This window comes from Sander lucioperca, chromosome 19, assembly GCF_008315115.2.
Source record: "Sander lucioperca isolate FBNREF2018 chromosome 19, SLUC_FBN_1.2, whole genome shotgun sequence".
Taxonomy (NCBI): domain Eukaryota; kingdom Metazoa; phylum Chordata; class Actinopteri; order Perciformes; family Percidae; genus Sander; species Sander lucioperca.
The window spans coordinates 4,636,504-4,648,091 of NC_050191.1; the positions used below are offsets into that span (position 1 = coordinate 4,636,504).

General features: G+C 41.1%; 1 protein-coding gene across 1 annotated transcript in view; it reads right to left on the reverse strand.

The window, feature by feature from the left end:
- Nucleotides 1-11,316, reverse strand: part of ptchd4 (patched domain containing 4) — a 71,760-nt gene extending 60,444 nt beyond the window's left edge. The window contains exon 1 of the mRNA XM_031300178.2: nucleotides 10,413-11,316. Coding sequence (XP_031156038.2) covers nucleotides 10,413-11,012 — 600 coding nt within the window. The 5' untranslated portion in view covers nucleotides 11,013-11,316. The remainder of the gene's footprint in view (nucleotides 1-10,412) is intronic.
- Nucleotides 11,317-11,588: the final 272 nt, after the last annotated feature.

Below are 11,588 nucleotides of genomic sequence, written 5' to 3' on the forward strand. Positions count from 1 at the left end.
CACATTCAGCCTTGTCAAAACGTGTGTTGAACACTGCTGTGTGTGCAAGCTCACTGCCTTTTTAATTACCATGAGTTTACATACACATCGCTACTGATTGGGAATCACCTGACACAGCCACTACACAAGAGACACACTTACCACCCACCACTATTGTAGGGCTGTACCTAAAAAAACAAAAAAATTTTGAACTTCAAAAAAGATGAAGTGAGAGTTGAAGCGACATTGCTTTGTTGTTGCTGGACACAGTCAGCTATTGCTTAGGGCGTTTTCACACATACCTCATTTGGTCTGGACTTTGGACTTTTCAGTTTGATCCGAACCAAAATTACAGGTGTGAAACCTCCCCCGGACCACGGTCCGGATCAAAAGACCAAATTTTGGTCCAACCAAAAGAGGTGGTCTCGGTCCGGTTCGTTTACAGTGTGAAAGCATTTTTTGGATGGTTCGGACTTTCGGACCAAATAGAAGAAGCTCTGGCAGGCTCTCCTTGTGTTACAAGACCGGGGAATAGCTCCTTTAAGGAATAGCTCGGTGCTTAGTGTGTAGGCTACATGAGAGAGTGAGAGTAACGGTGAATGCGCTCAGAGCAGACAGCTGTCGGCTATCAGAGCAGAGAATACATCAGCAGTTTATTTGTTAAGTGGTAGTAAATGTACAGTGTAGGTTTCCATTTGTCTCTGAATAAATTCTCCAGAAAGTTCCAGTGTCTTGCTTCTCAAACATCACAACAAAACAAAAAGAGCCGCCGCTGTATGGGAGAGCAGCAGTCAGCTGAAAAAACTCCAACACAGAGAGAAGATACGAGAGAACGGGGAAGCCCGTCTACAAACCAATCAATTATAAGTATCTGGAGACGCAGCTCACGTATGTGAAGACGGCAGGACGTAGTTTTGTCCCGTATAGATCTTTGGTGCGCTTGCATAACTGCAGTGTGAAACCAAAACTTACCGGATCAAATGTATACAATGTAACAAAAACATGAACCTTGGTCCGGACCTTGGTTCGGACTTTCATGTGTGAAAACGTCCTTAGTCTCGCTTTGCCAGACCTTCCTCCACAGCGCTGCGGAGGAGGGTCTGGCTAGTCCACACAGCATTCCGGGATGGGAGAAAAATGTGCTCTGGTTTATTGGCATTTCTTTAAACCAATCACAATATTCATGGGCGGCGCTAAGCTCCGCACGGTGCCGCTGCAAAATAGCCTCGGTAAGGAACTTGTTTTGGTGAAACGTGTACGTTCAAAATTTGCTATAGTCGTGCAACAAAAAACTCAGATTGGACAGATAGTCTAGCTAGCTGTCTGGATTTACCCTGCAGAGATCTGAGGAGCAGTTAACCATAGTCCTCATACATCCACCGGTGTTTAGAATTCCAACACAAAGAAAGCAGTAAGGTAACGGACATCGGCGAAAAGACATGCATCCGGCCAGCCTGGTCGCACAGAATTCCGTGAAATGATCACGAATTGTTAACAGCGCATTACGTGGTGGTGGCACGGAATGTGTGAAAAATCTGTGTGGCCACCACAGAAAACAATGCCAATGTAAATTCAATGAGAAGATGACGTAGCATTAAGATCGACTACAGTAGCGAGTAGTATGTAAGGTCGAAATTCCGCGTAAGGTGTTGTTGTTGTTGTTTGGGGTGGTGGATGGGTCAAACACAGGACTTTCACCCAGGAGACCAGGGTTTGTGTCCCGCGTGTCAAGTTTCCTAAAGTTGCTTTCTTCTTTTCTGTCCCGTTCTTCCCGCATGTCACAGAACCGTAAGCCCACCTACGACCTTTTCCTGAACCCAACCGTCCCGTTCTTCCCGCGTGTCACGGAACCGTAAGCCCACCCACGAGCGTTTCCTTAACTTAAGGGGCCGTGTTTATTTAACGGAATTCTTCCGTGGGCCCATCACGGAATTTTCGGCGATCCGTGTTCATTTCAGGGAATTCTTCCGTGGGCCCATCACGGAATGTTTTGCGATTCCGTGAAACTGCCACAGATTTTGAGTTAAGGGGCTGTGTTCATTTTATGGAATTCTGTGAGCTCAGGTTGATCTGCCTCACTAGAGCGAATGTGAACGGTCATATTAGCTTTACCTTTATCAAATCGCCTGAAAACTACACCAGGCTGCTACAGTATTAACCATACAGACCTCTCCAAACACCAGATGCTCGCTTGTAACTCAATATTTCTCTATTCTTGGCTGAGATGGATGACATAGCGCTGCATAAATTTGCCAGCAGCTAGCGGGTTAATACCGACAAAACACCACAGTAGATTTCAGCCTGCATGCACGTTTAAAAAACGAATATTCGAATCCCAAAATTGAAACTCGAATACCTACCTATCGAGCGAATATTCAAATTTGAATCCAGCCCTACACCATTGCAAACTGCTGCACACCGTTCCGAGTTAACATGTCGTTTAACATGGAAACCGTAGCAAAACGTTGCACACCGTTTTGAGATTGAATGTGACCCCTGGCTTCCCAGTGGGAGAAACAGCCGAGTCAATCAGAACTTTGTAGGCGAGAGATGAATAATCGTGTTGTCATCTTCTACCGGAGCCAGAAAAAGGACAACAGAATAGGCTTGATTAAGATGAGCAGTACCTAGCCTGTAAAGTGGACGGGAGCAGGCGGCAGCAGTAGAGGGTGGTGACAAAAAAGCTGCGGTAAAGTCAGACAGTTTCCAGCTGTTTTAATCAACCTTTAGTCTGTACAGGAAGTCATAGAAACACTCACATCCTGTTAGATCCAATTTTGATTCATTACAATGATATCAGACCAATATATCTACTTGAACGCAATCTTCAATTGTTTTCATTAGGACATAGTAGGCTGTTAAAATGCTAAACAGGTGATCTGTTGCAGATGGTAATATACAACAGACTGTAGGTGATCTATAATCTGATGTATTTATTCTCTCTAATTACTAAATGTTACCTCAGCCAGACATGTATTCTGTTAAAGGACAATTCCGGCGCAAAACGAACCTAGGGGTTATTAACAGATGTGTACCCACTTGATCGCTCTCTGGGACATGTTTTCATGCTAATCGAATGTGTTTTTAGCTTGAAAGAAGCTAGCACAGACCGCTGATAAGCTTACAACGCTAGTATTCGGGACACAGGGAAAGTAAAAACAAATCAAATTTTTTTAAACTATTTATACCACTAAAAAGGCTCAAAATATCACCACACTTCAACAGTAGCATAATGAGGGTCACTAAATGTTAACCTAAGCATTGAGAACATTGTTTGCTTCAAATAAGCCAACTACAAAGAGCCACATGTAAATGCAACACAAAACAATCCATTAAAGCATTTTCTGATTTAGCAGCACCTATGAACTGGATGCCGTCGTTTGCCAGTGCCTTCCAAATCTGTTACAAATGATTATTACAAAAAGTAATTATATGTTTTGTGTTTTCTGATCCGCCACCTTTTGAATTGCGGTCTGGTTTAGGCAACAAAACTACTTGATTAAGGTCATGAAAATGTCCTGGTTATGGTAATAAAAAAACATGGTGGACAGGATGCTAATGGTGGTTTCAGGGAATCACCAAAGTCATTGGGATTTCTGAAAAATTTCTTGGCAATCCATTATTTAATTGTGGAGATATTTCAGTTTGGATCAAAGTGGTGGACTGACCACCAACCAGCTGACAGTGCCATCCCTATAGCCAACATGGCAAAAAAGTAAACTTAAAGAAAAATATTTTTAAAAGAAGCTTATTGCTTATACTTTTTATACTCATTATCAGAGTCAGCTTGAAATATTTGTACCTGAGACAAACTGTGACTTGACTGTCATTAAGGGAAAACTAATATTTGGGCCCTATCGGCTATCAGATAATCACATACCAGCGTTGCCATATGACCAATCTGTTGCTGTAACAACTTTGGCACTTGACCTAGTAATCAACAAGCTCTAATTAACCATCGGACATTAGCAGGGAGATATGGTTGCTGCTGGTATGAATGCAGGATTAAACCAAAGTACAAAAGCTGGCAGGTATTTTTCATATTTCTCCTTAGATTGCTGCTTATTTGTACTTTGATATCGGTATCTCTTTCTATATTAGATATAGTTCACCTTAATATGTTGGAATTGTCCAATTGTATTTGTTAATGAAGCCCAATTTGCTGTATTTTTTTTTTAAATCATATTGTTTAATGTAATTTACATTTTGTAATACCTTACAGTTTAAAAAGACTACACAGCTGAAAATAACGCAGACAGAGAAAAACAAAGAATATATATTTTAAGCATTTTCTCCTGGGAACAGAGCTAAAGTTCAGCTCAGCAAAAAGTAGGAGTCTTTTTTTTCAAAGACTATGTCTGTATAACAAGCACAGAAATAAACCCTGGTTGTGACATCAAAGAGGAGGATAAAGCATAAGAAGTCAGGCAAATGAATTAGCCCAGACAGCTCGTCAAACAGGCAGACGTAGAGAAGAAGGATTCAGGAACATGGGTAGTGCAGAATGCCCCATACACAGTGAGGAGAGCTGGAGAGGAAGGAGGTCACATCAACCTTAACAAAAACAAAAACTGGAATTTGTGTTGGAGAAGCGTTAATGAGTTAATGAGTGTTCCTGAGTATATGCATGCATAGTGTAGATACACTTTAGATTATCGATTGACTGTCATTTTTTTCTAAAATAATGCCAATTGTTAATTGGTTCTAGCTTTTCAACTGTAAGGACTTTTTGCTTTTCTATGTTTTATATCATTATAAACACAATATCTTTGGGTTTTGGACTGTCTTGAGGGGAAAAGGCCATTTGAAGACATCCCATTGGGCCTTAAGAAACTGTGGTCAATGTTTTTCCCCTATTGGCTGACATTTTATTGACCAAAATGATTAATCAATTAGTCAAAATCATCAGCAAATCTATTAATAATGAAAATAATCGTTAGTTGCAGCGCTTATGATTATTTTCATTACTCAGTCGATAATAAATCACTTGAACATAAGAAAACAGGGGAAAATGGCCATCACAATTTCCTAGAGCCCAATGTGTCTTCAATGCATCTGAGACTACTGCCATCACCACAATACCATAGGATTGAATGGAATTTTTTTTCTGGAGTCAAATCATTATTTCTGGAATGAAATCGGAATCTCCTATTGCACTGGATAAATCCCAGACCATATGAACAGTTTTCATTGGAACTACTTCTTATGAATCATGAAACTATGAAAATTGTATTGGGGCAGCAGCAGAATTTCTTAGAACTGGCTAGATACCACAATGGGTTCTGTACATGAGACAATACATCTATTTTTTATTTTGAGGTGAACTAATATTTTAACAATTAAAAGGCCGGATAACAATGTAAGCCACAAAATAGTTAAATAAAAAAGTATATAATACTCCTCCTTAAACCGAAGAAAGACCCGACCCTGCCATCAAGTGACCATCGGTCAGTACCCGATCCGTACCGCCTGTAAGATCCGTTCTGCGCATGCGCATAATTCATGCATGCGCAGAAACTCAACGTGTTTTACGACACTGCCTGATCAGTTCTACGCTTGCGCACAGCTCTATGGTTACCAGAAGAAAACATTAGACAGTGACAGTAGACCGTTATGATGGCAGAGATGAAGTTTACAAGGTGTTTGCTGGAGTTGCCGAAAGTATCTGTTAATGATATACGGAGGGTCGTCTGGCCATCCAGTACAACACCATGTAGCAAATTAAATAAAGACTTCAAATTTTCCGTTTCATCATTTCTTTGCAACTTTGAAGGTAATTTGCTAACGCCAGCTAGCCTGAGCTAGAAGCCTTCCTTTGGTGTTTTAAGTCATGACTCCGTCCTGCTTCAGGTTAATCATGCTTGAAATAAAGTTTAATCATGTGCATATACCTCTCACTTTATGTGTTTGTACTTTTATGAAAGTATCAGGTAAAAACAGGACTACAAATGAGATCTCTGTCAGAGACCAGCATACTCCTAGCTAACTATTATGTAGCTCAATGCTGGACATTTCACCCCAAATTCCGGTCACTTTACTGTATTTGTATTTGTTTAGTATTTGGTTTAGAAGCTTTTATTGGTGATTTTTTATGGTACAAAGTCCTGCTACATACGTACATATATAGCTAGCTATATATGCTCCGCTATGTCGCGTTAGCATGCAGCTACAATAGTTAGCTATAAGTATGCTAACGTTAGATTGTAGTGGAATGAAGCAGCACTTTCTAACGTACAAAATCGCAGATTAAGGATTCTGAACCAAACACTACACAATCAGACATGTTTCAGCAGGAATGTGACCCGGAATTGGGGAGAATTTAACAACATTGCCAGCTAAGATGAAATGTTTACTGCCGTTAGCATGTAGCTACTATAGTGGTATACAGCAGTGGTGTCTGGAAGAGCTGTCATCCCGTCTTCGAAAGGACACTTATGTACGTTTACACTTCATCGCATTAATAATATACAGTCTATGGTTATTAGTCAAGACGAAGTATTAAAAGTAAAAACATTAACATAAACAACACAACGACGTCGCTACACGGTTTTGGATCAGTGACAACCGACAACAAGTCTTGATTATTTGTATGACTATTGTATAATAAAGATTTAATACAAAAGTTGTGATGTTTGGTCGTAAAGTGTTTCAACGCATGCGTGGTACAAATCGCACAGGGACATTGTTAGTTTTCTACTACGTAATCATGCGAATGCGCAGAACGGATCTTACAGGCGGTACGGATCGGGTACTGACACCATCCCATTTTCCCCCTCAATGTGGATATAAAAATCCTCAGTAAGGCACTAGCTTGTAGAATAGAAAAAGTCACTCCATCAATAATTCACTAAGATCAAACCAGCTTTATTTAAGGTAGACATTGATCCAGCAACAAATGCAGACTATTCAATTTTATTATTTTTATTATTAATTTTCATCATAACACCAAGAAGGAACCATCATAGCTACCTTAGATGCAGGAAAAGCCTTTGACAGAGTAAACTGGACGTTTCTCATAAACATGGTTAGATAGAGAGCAAAGCACATGTAAAGACATTCAGAATTTAAATTTACCATTTCTCAGCCAATCCATAAAACATCATCCATGTTTTAAAATATCAACAGTAGCAGAAACTCTGACAGCCTATTGAAATTCCACAAAATCACAGACCACTTTTGGAACCCACCATATGGAACAACACAGATTATCTCAAGTAATAACAAACCACTTAATTTCCGCACATGGTCCCAAAAAGGCATCACACTTCTTAAACACATCTTCCATAATAAGATGTTGGTTTCATTCCCCCAGTTGGTCCAGAAGTACATCAGGAGCAAACAATTTCTGGAATATCTATAACTTAAATCATCTGTTCAAACTACATACTACAACTACACATTATGGCCACCAACCTTGATCCTCCTCCCCCAACCTCAGAATTGATTAATATTCCCAAAATCTACAGGATAATATCACAATCTGACAAAGGGGAACTAGACTTCACTCCTTTTTGCAAAACACACACACGACTACTGAGGTCGACAGGGTTTCTGCAGGTTTCACCAAGTCAAATTTAAGACTTTTTAAACCTTCTTAAGACCATTATGAATGAAGTTTAAGACTTTTATCCCATCATCAACTAAGCTAAAATTAACTAACTAAATTATTTTTTTTCAAGCCAAGTATCGCTTAACTTGCATTTCTGTAGAGCTGAAGAATAAAATCCGTTTTATGTCTGTGGTACAATCCGAAAGAGATACGAAAAAAATATAGCAAATTTTTTTGCTCGTATTTGGACTAGCGAAAGAAAGAACTACAACACCATGGAACAAAAAAAATGAGCATAATGAGGTAGCGTTGCACGGACGTAGGAAAATTATGACCTCTTTAAAATGATTTAAGACCTAGTTTTGTTTTGTTCTGTTGTTGCTATATGTTAATGTTTTGTCTCTTGTCTTGCAATAAATAGATATTGCTGCAATACATGTCTATAGTATGAATGTATTTAATACTGAATATTGTAAACTATCTGACTCTCCTAAGTGGCTGTTTATTCTCCCTGTGATAAGACAGGGAAGTGACTCATTATAATTGCATCGTTCAGATTGCATCCAGAACTAAAAAGTCTAATGTCTGGTTCATAATAAACTTCATGCCGATCATTTCTATATGAGGATACATTGTGTAACTAACTTTGTATCATGAATATAATGCCTTTTACACATTACACATTGTACACAATGAGATTAAAAGCAACTCCTTTTCCAGTGCCAACATGTACGTAAAATAAATATAGCAACATGGAATAAAATAAGTACTGCAAAAAAAAGGGGGGTAAGGTGCACAGTTCTGAGACACAGTTCTGATACAGTACAGTAATATACCTTTTTCACGACAGACATTTTGACAAAGCAGAAATACACAGGTGTATTTAATGACACTAATGATGGCTGCATTCCACTTAGGGGAGGTCCTGGTATTGTGTGTGCTGGCTCAGTGGGACACTTAATGGAACTGAACCATCATTAATGTTATTAATTACACCTGGTTTCCTGCTGCGGCCAGTCAAAATGTCTTCCATGAAAAAAGCTTGATTATTTTTCTCAATGCCTTGTGAAAACCATGTATTTCCAAAATACCAAATGTGTATAAGCCAAGAAACCCAATCCCTGTTTTCAGATTTATGATACTGCATTTTCAGATAATTCTGTGTGTTTTAAAATGGTTTATTTCTCTCACGAGGTCGAATTTTCTCAACCCATTACAGTAACCAGAGGCCTCACGATACAATATCATCACAATACAATATGATTGCAATTTTAAACATATTGCGATATTCTGCGATGTATTGCAACTTAAAATGTTTCCCAATTTCAAATGATGTCCCCAAAGGAAAACTTTGTCAACATCTGTTTTATCTAAAAAGATACATTTCTCTGTTTGTTCATCTCACTTCAATTTTATGCTGCAAAATTGGGATTGTCAAGCAGACAAACTGACCAACAACAATAAAATAATAGATTAATACGATACTATGCTGTAACGATTTTTTCCCCCCATCACTAATATGTAGAGGCAATCATATTTTCCTTTCTTATCACTCTTTTGAGAGAATGCTATAGTGCTTTAAATGGAATAAACAGGTGTATTAGGACAAAAAAACTGCACAAACCATATTTGACTCCCACTTGTCATCCAAAACAAGAAAACACTATGCATCCCTTCACCTGAATATTAGGAGGCAAACAGTCTGCAACACGACAATGAATGATCTTACTACTCCACTCAGACACCGGTACTGCTCGGATAGCTCACACTGCTGTGGCAGCTCTCAGTGCAAGTTACAACCCGGCTTGTGATACATTAAATATGCGCTTGTGTCAGTTTGAGCCTACAGTATGTGTATGGCAGATAGGGAAAAAGCAGTGTACAGTGGTGTGTACCCCACAATCTAGTCCCCTAGTGTTGAATAAGCTGGTTGTTCTAATGTCCATTATGTCTATTTTCTATCAAATATGTACAGTACAGTGAACGTGCTTCAAGGCAACACAACAGAAACTAATTAAAAACACACATCATGCAGCAAATTTAAAATATAACCATAACCTTACATTGCACTTGCCTTGTGGTGTGCAAGGATGGAATTGGTTAAATATTAACACAAAAACCTAGGCAAACAGTAGGCTTACTTATTGAAAATGTGTGTGTGTGTGTGTGTGTGTGTGTGTGTGTGTGTGTGTGTGTGCGTGCGCGTAGGTGTGTGTGTGTGTGTGGTTGCTACAGCTGCATATATGCAGTCAGATCTCACTGAGAAACTGAGAGAAAGAATAATCCAGGCAAGCAGAATACCTGGGAGTCTATTAGCCAATGTAGCCATGGGAAGGCAAGAGGGGGACACTGCATCAAAAAAGACAGGATATCCCTGTGTGTGTGTGTGTGTGTGTGTGTGTGTGTGTGTGTGTGTGTGTGTGTGTGTGTGTGTGTGTGTGTGTGAGAGAGAGAGAGAGAGAGAGAGAGAGAGAGAGAGAGAGAGAGAGAGAGAGAGAGAGCAGGCAGTGAGGGGCTACATGCAGCCAATCAATTCACCTGCAAGGAAGGGTGACAACTGAAAAGCTGGCTGTCTGTGTTATGGAGAGGGTTCCCTCACATATGCAGCAATCTGCAGCCCGACATCACAGCCTGAGTGAATACAAACCCACTGCATTCATTCAGAAATTATGGCAAGCTCTGAGGGCCAGCCATGCTGACTACTGCTGCTGCACTGTCACCACGCTCTCATGGAGAGATTTTTCTTTCTGGGGGGGGGAGGGTTGTTGTAGTGTGTAGGCTACAGGCCTGGCTGACATGTGGCTATGTAAAAAAAAAAAAAAAAAAAAAGAAAGAAAAAAAGAAAAGAAGAAAAAAAGAGCTGCAGTGTTTAATAAAGTCTCACCTTTAATGTTGTGTTTGGATAGCTCACGGGCACCTTATGGAAAGTGCTGTTGGAAAGCACAGCCAGTCTGATATCTTCGAAGATGGTGATGATATCATCCAGGAGGCAGCGCTTGTCCCTGTGGCTCAGCACGCAGAGGTGAGCGAACGTGTAATTGAATCCCTTGTAATTGACGTGCAAATCCAACACCTGCTTGTGGACCTGCAGGACCTGGTCGGCCAGCTCCAGGATGTTCCCCCCGGACTTGGCCAGCAGGATCAGCCTGCCATATCTGCCCGGGGTGTGCAAATCCGAGTACAGCTTGTGCTTCGACTGGTCGATGGGAAACAGGCTGTTGGCGAGACTCCGCTCGATCTTAGCGAGGCTGTGAGTAGGGGCGACCAGCACCTCCAGGTCCGTCTCCGGCTTGAATCGGCTCAGCACGGTAGATCCGAAAATGATGGTGAGGACCGCGGGGACAGTGAGGAAGAAAACCGGGTGCCTGCTAACGAATAAGCCGAGCCAGTAGAACGAAGCCTTGAGCCCTCTGTGTATCACTTGCCGCAGCATCCTCCACAAAATCCAGCTTCCAGATGCCCCGTCTCCTCCGATGAAGCACATGTGACATCAGACTCCGTTCCCCGGCTTAGTCCAATTCGTAAGAGAATTGCACCATGCTACAGCACCATGCACTCACATTCACACACACATTTACACACTCTCTCACTCACTCACTCAGACACACACTCACTCACACACACACACACACACGCACCACAACACCTGGAAAAACAGCACTGCAGCAATTCGCGGTAAGACACACGGACACACACAGACAGACAGACAGACAGACATACAGACAGTCAGTCAGAAAATCATCGTGCACCAGCCGATCGAGACGGGTCCGTGTTGTCTGATCTCAAGCCATTCCGCCTCTGTGTGATGGGGGGGAAAAGCCGCGAGTTTCCTTCGCCGCACCGGCTGCTGTAGCAGCGACAAGCCGCGGCGGTGTGAATAAGTGCATGTGTGTCTCCTGTCAGCCTCTACAGCTCCTACAGCAGCGGTGGCGCCTGATTTATGTACTTAACTGTAACCAATGTGGCGGGGTTTGAAGCAGGGGAGGAGGTGCTGGATGATGATGCCTGGTTATTTTAGGAACAGTGGAGGCAACAGGCAACATGAGAGTTCTTGCTGTTG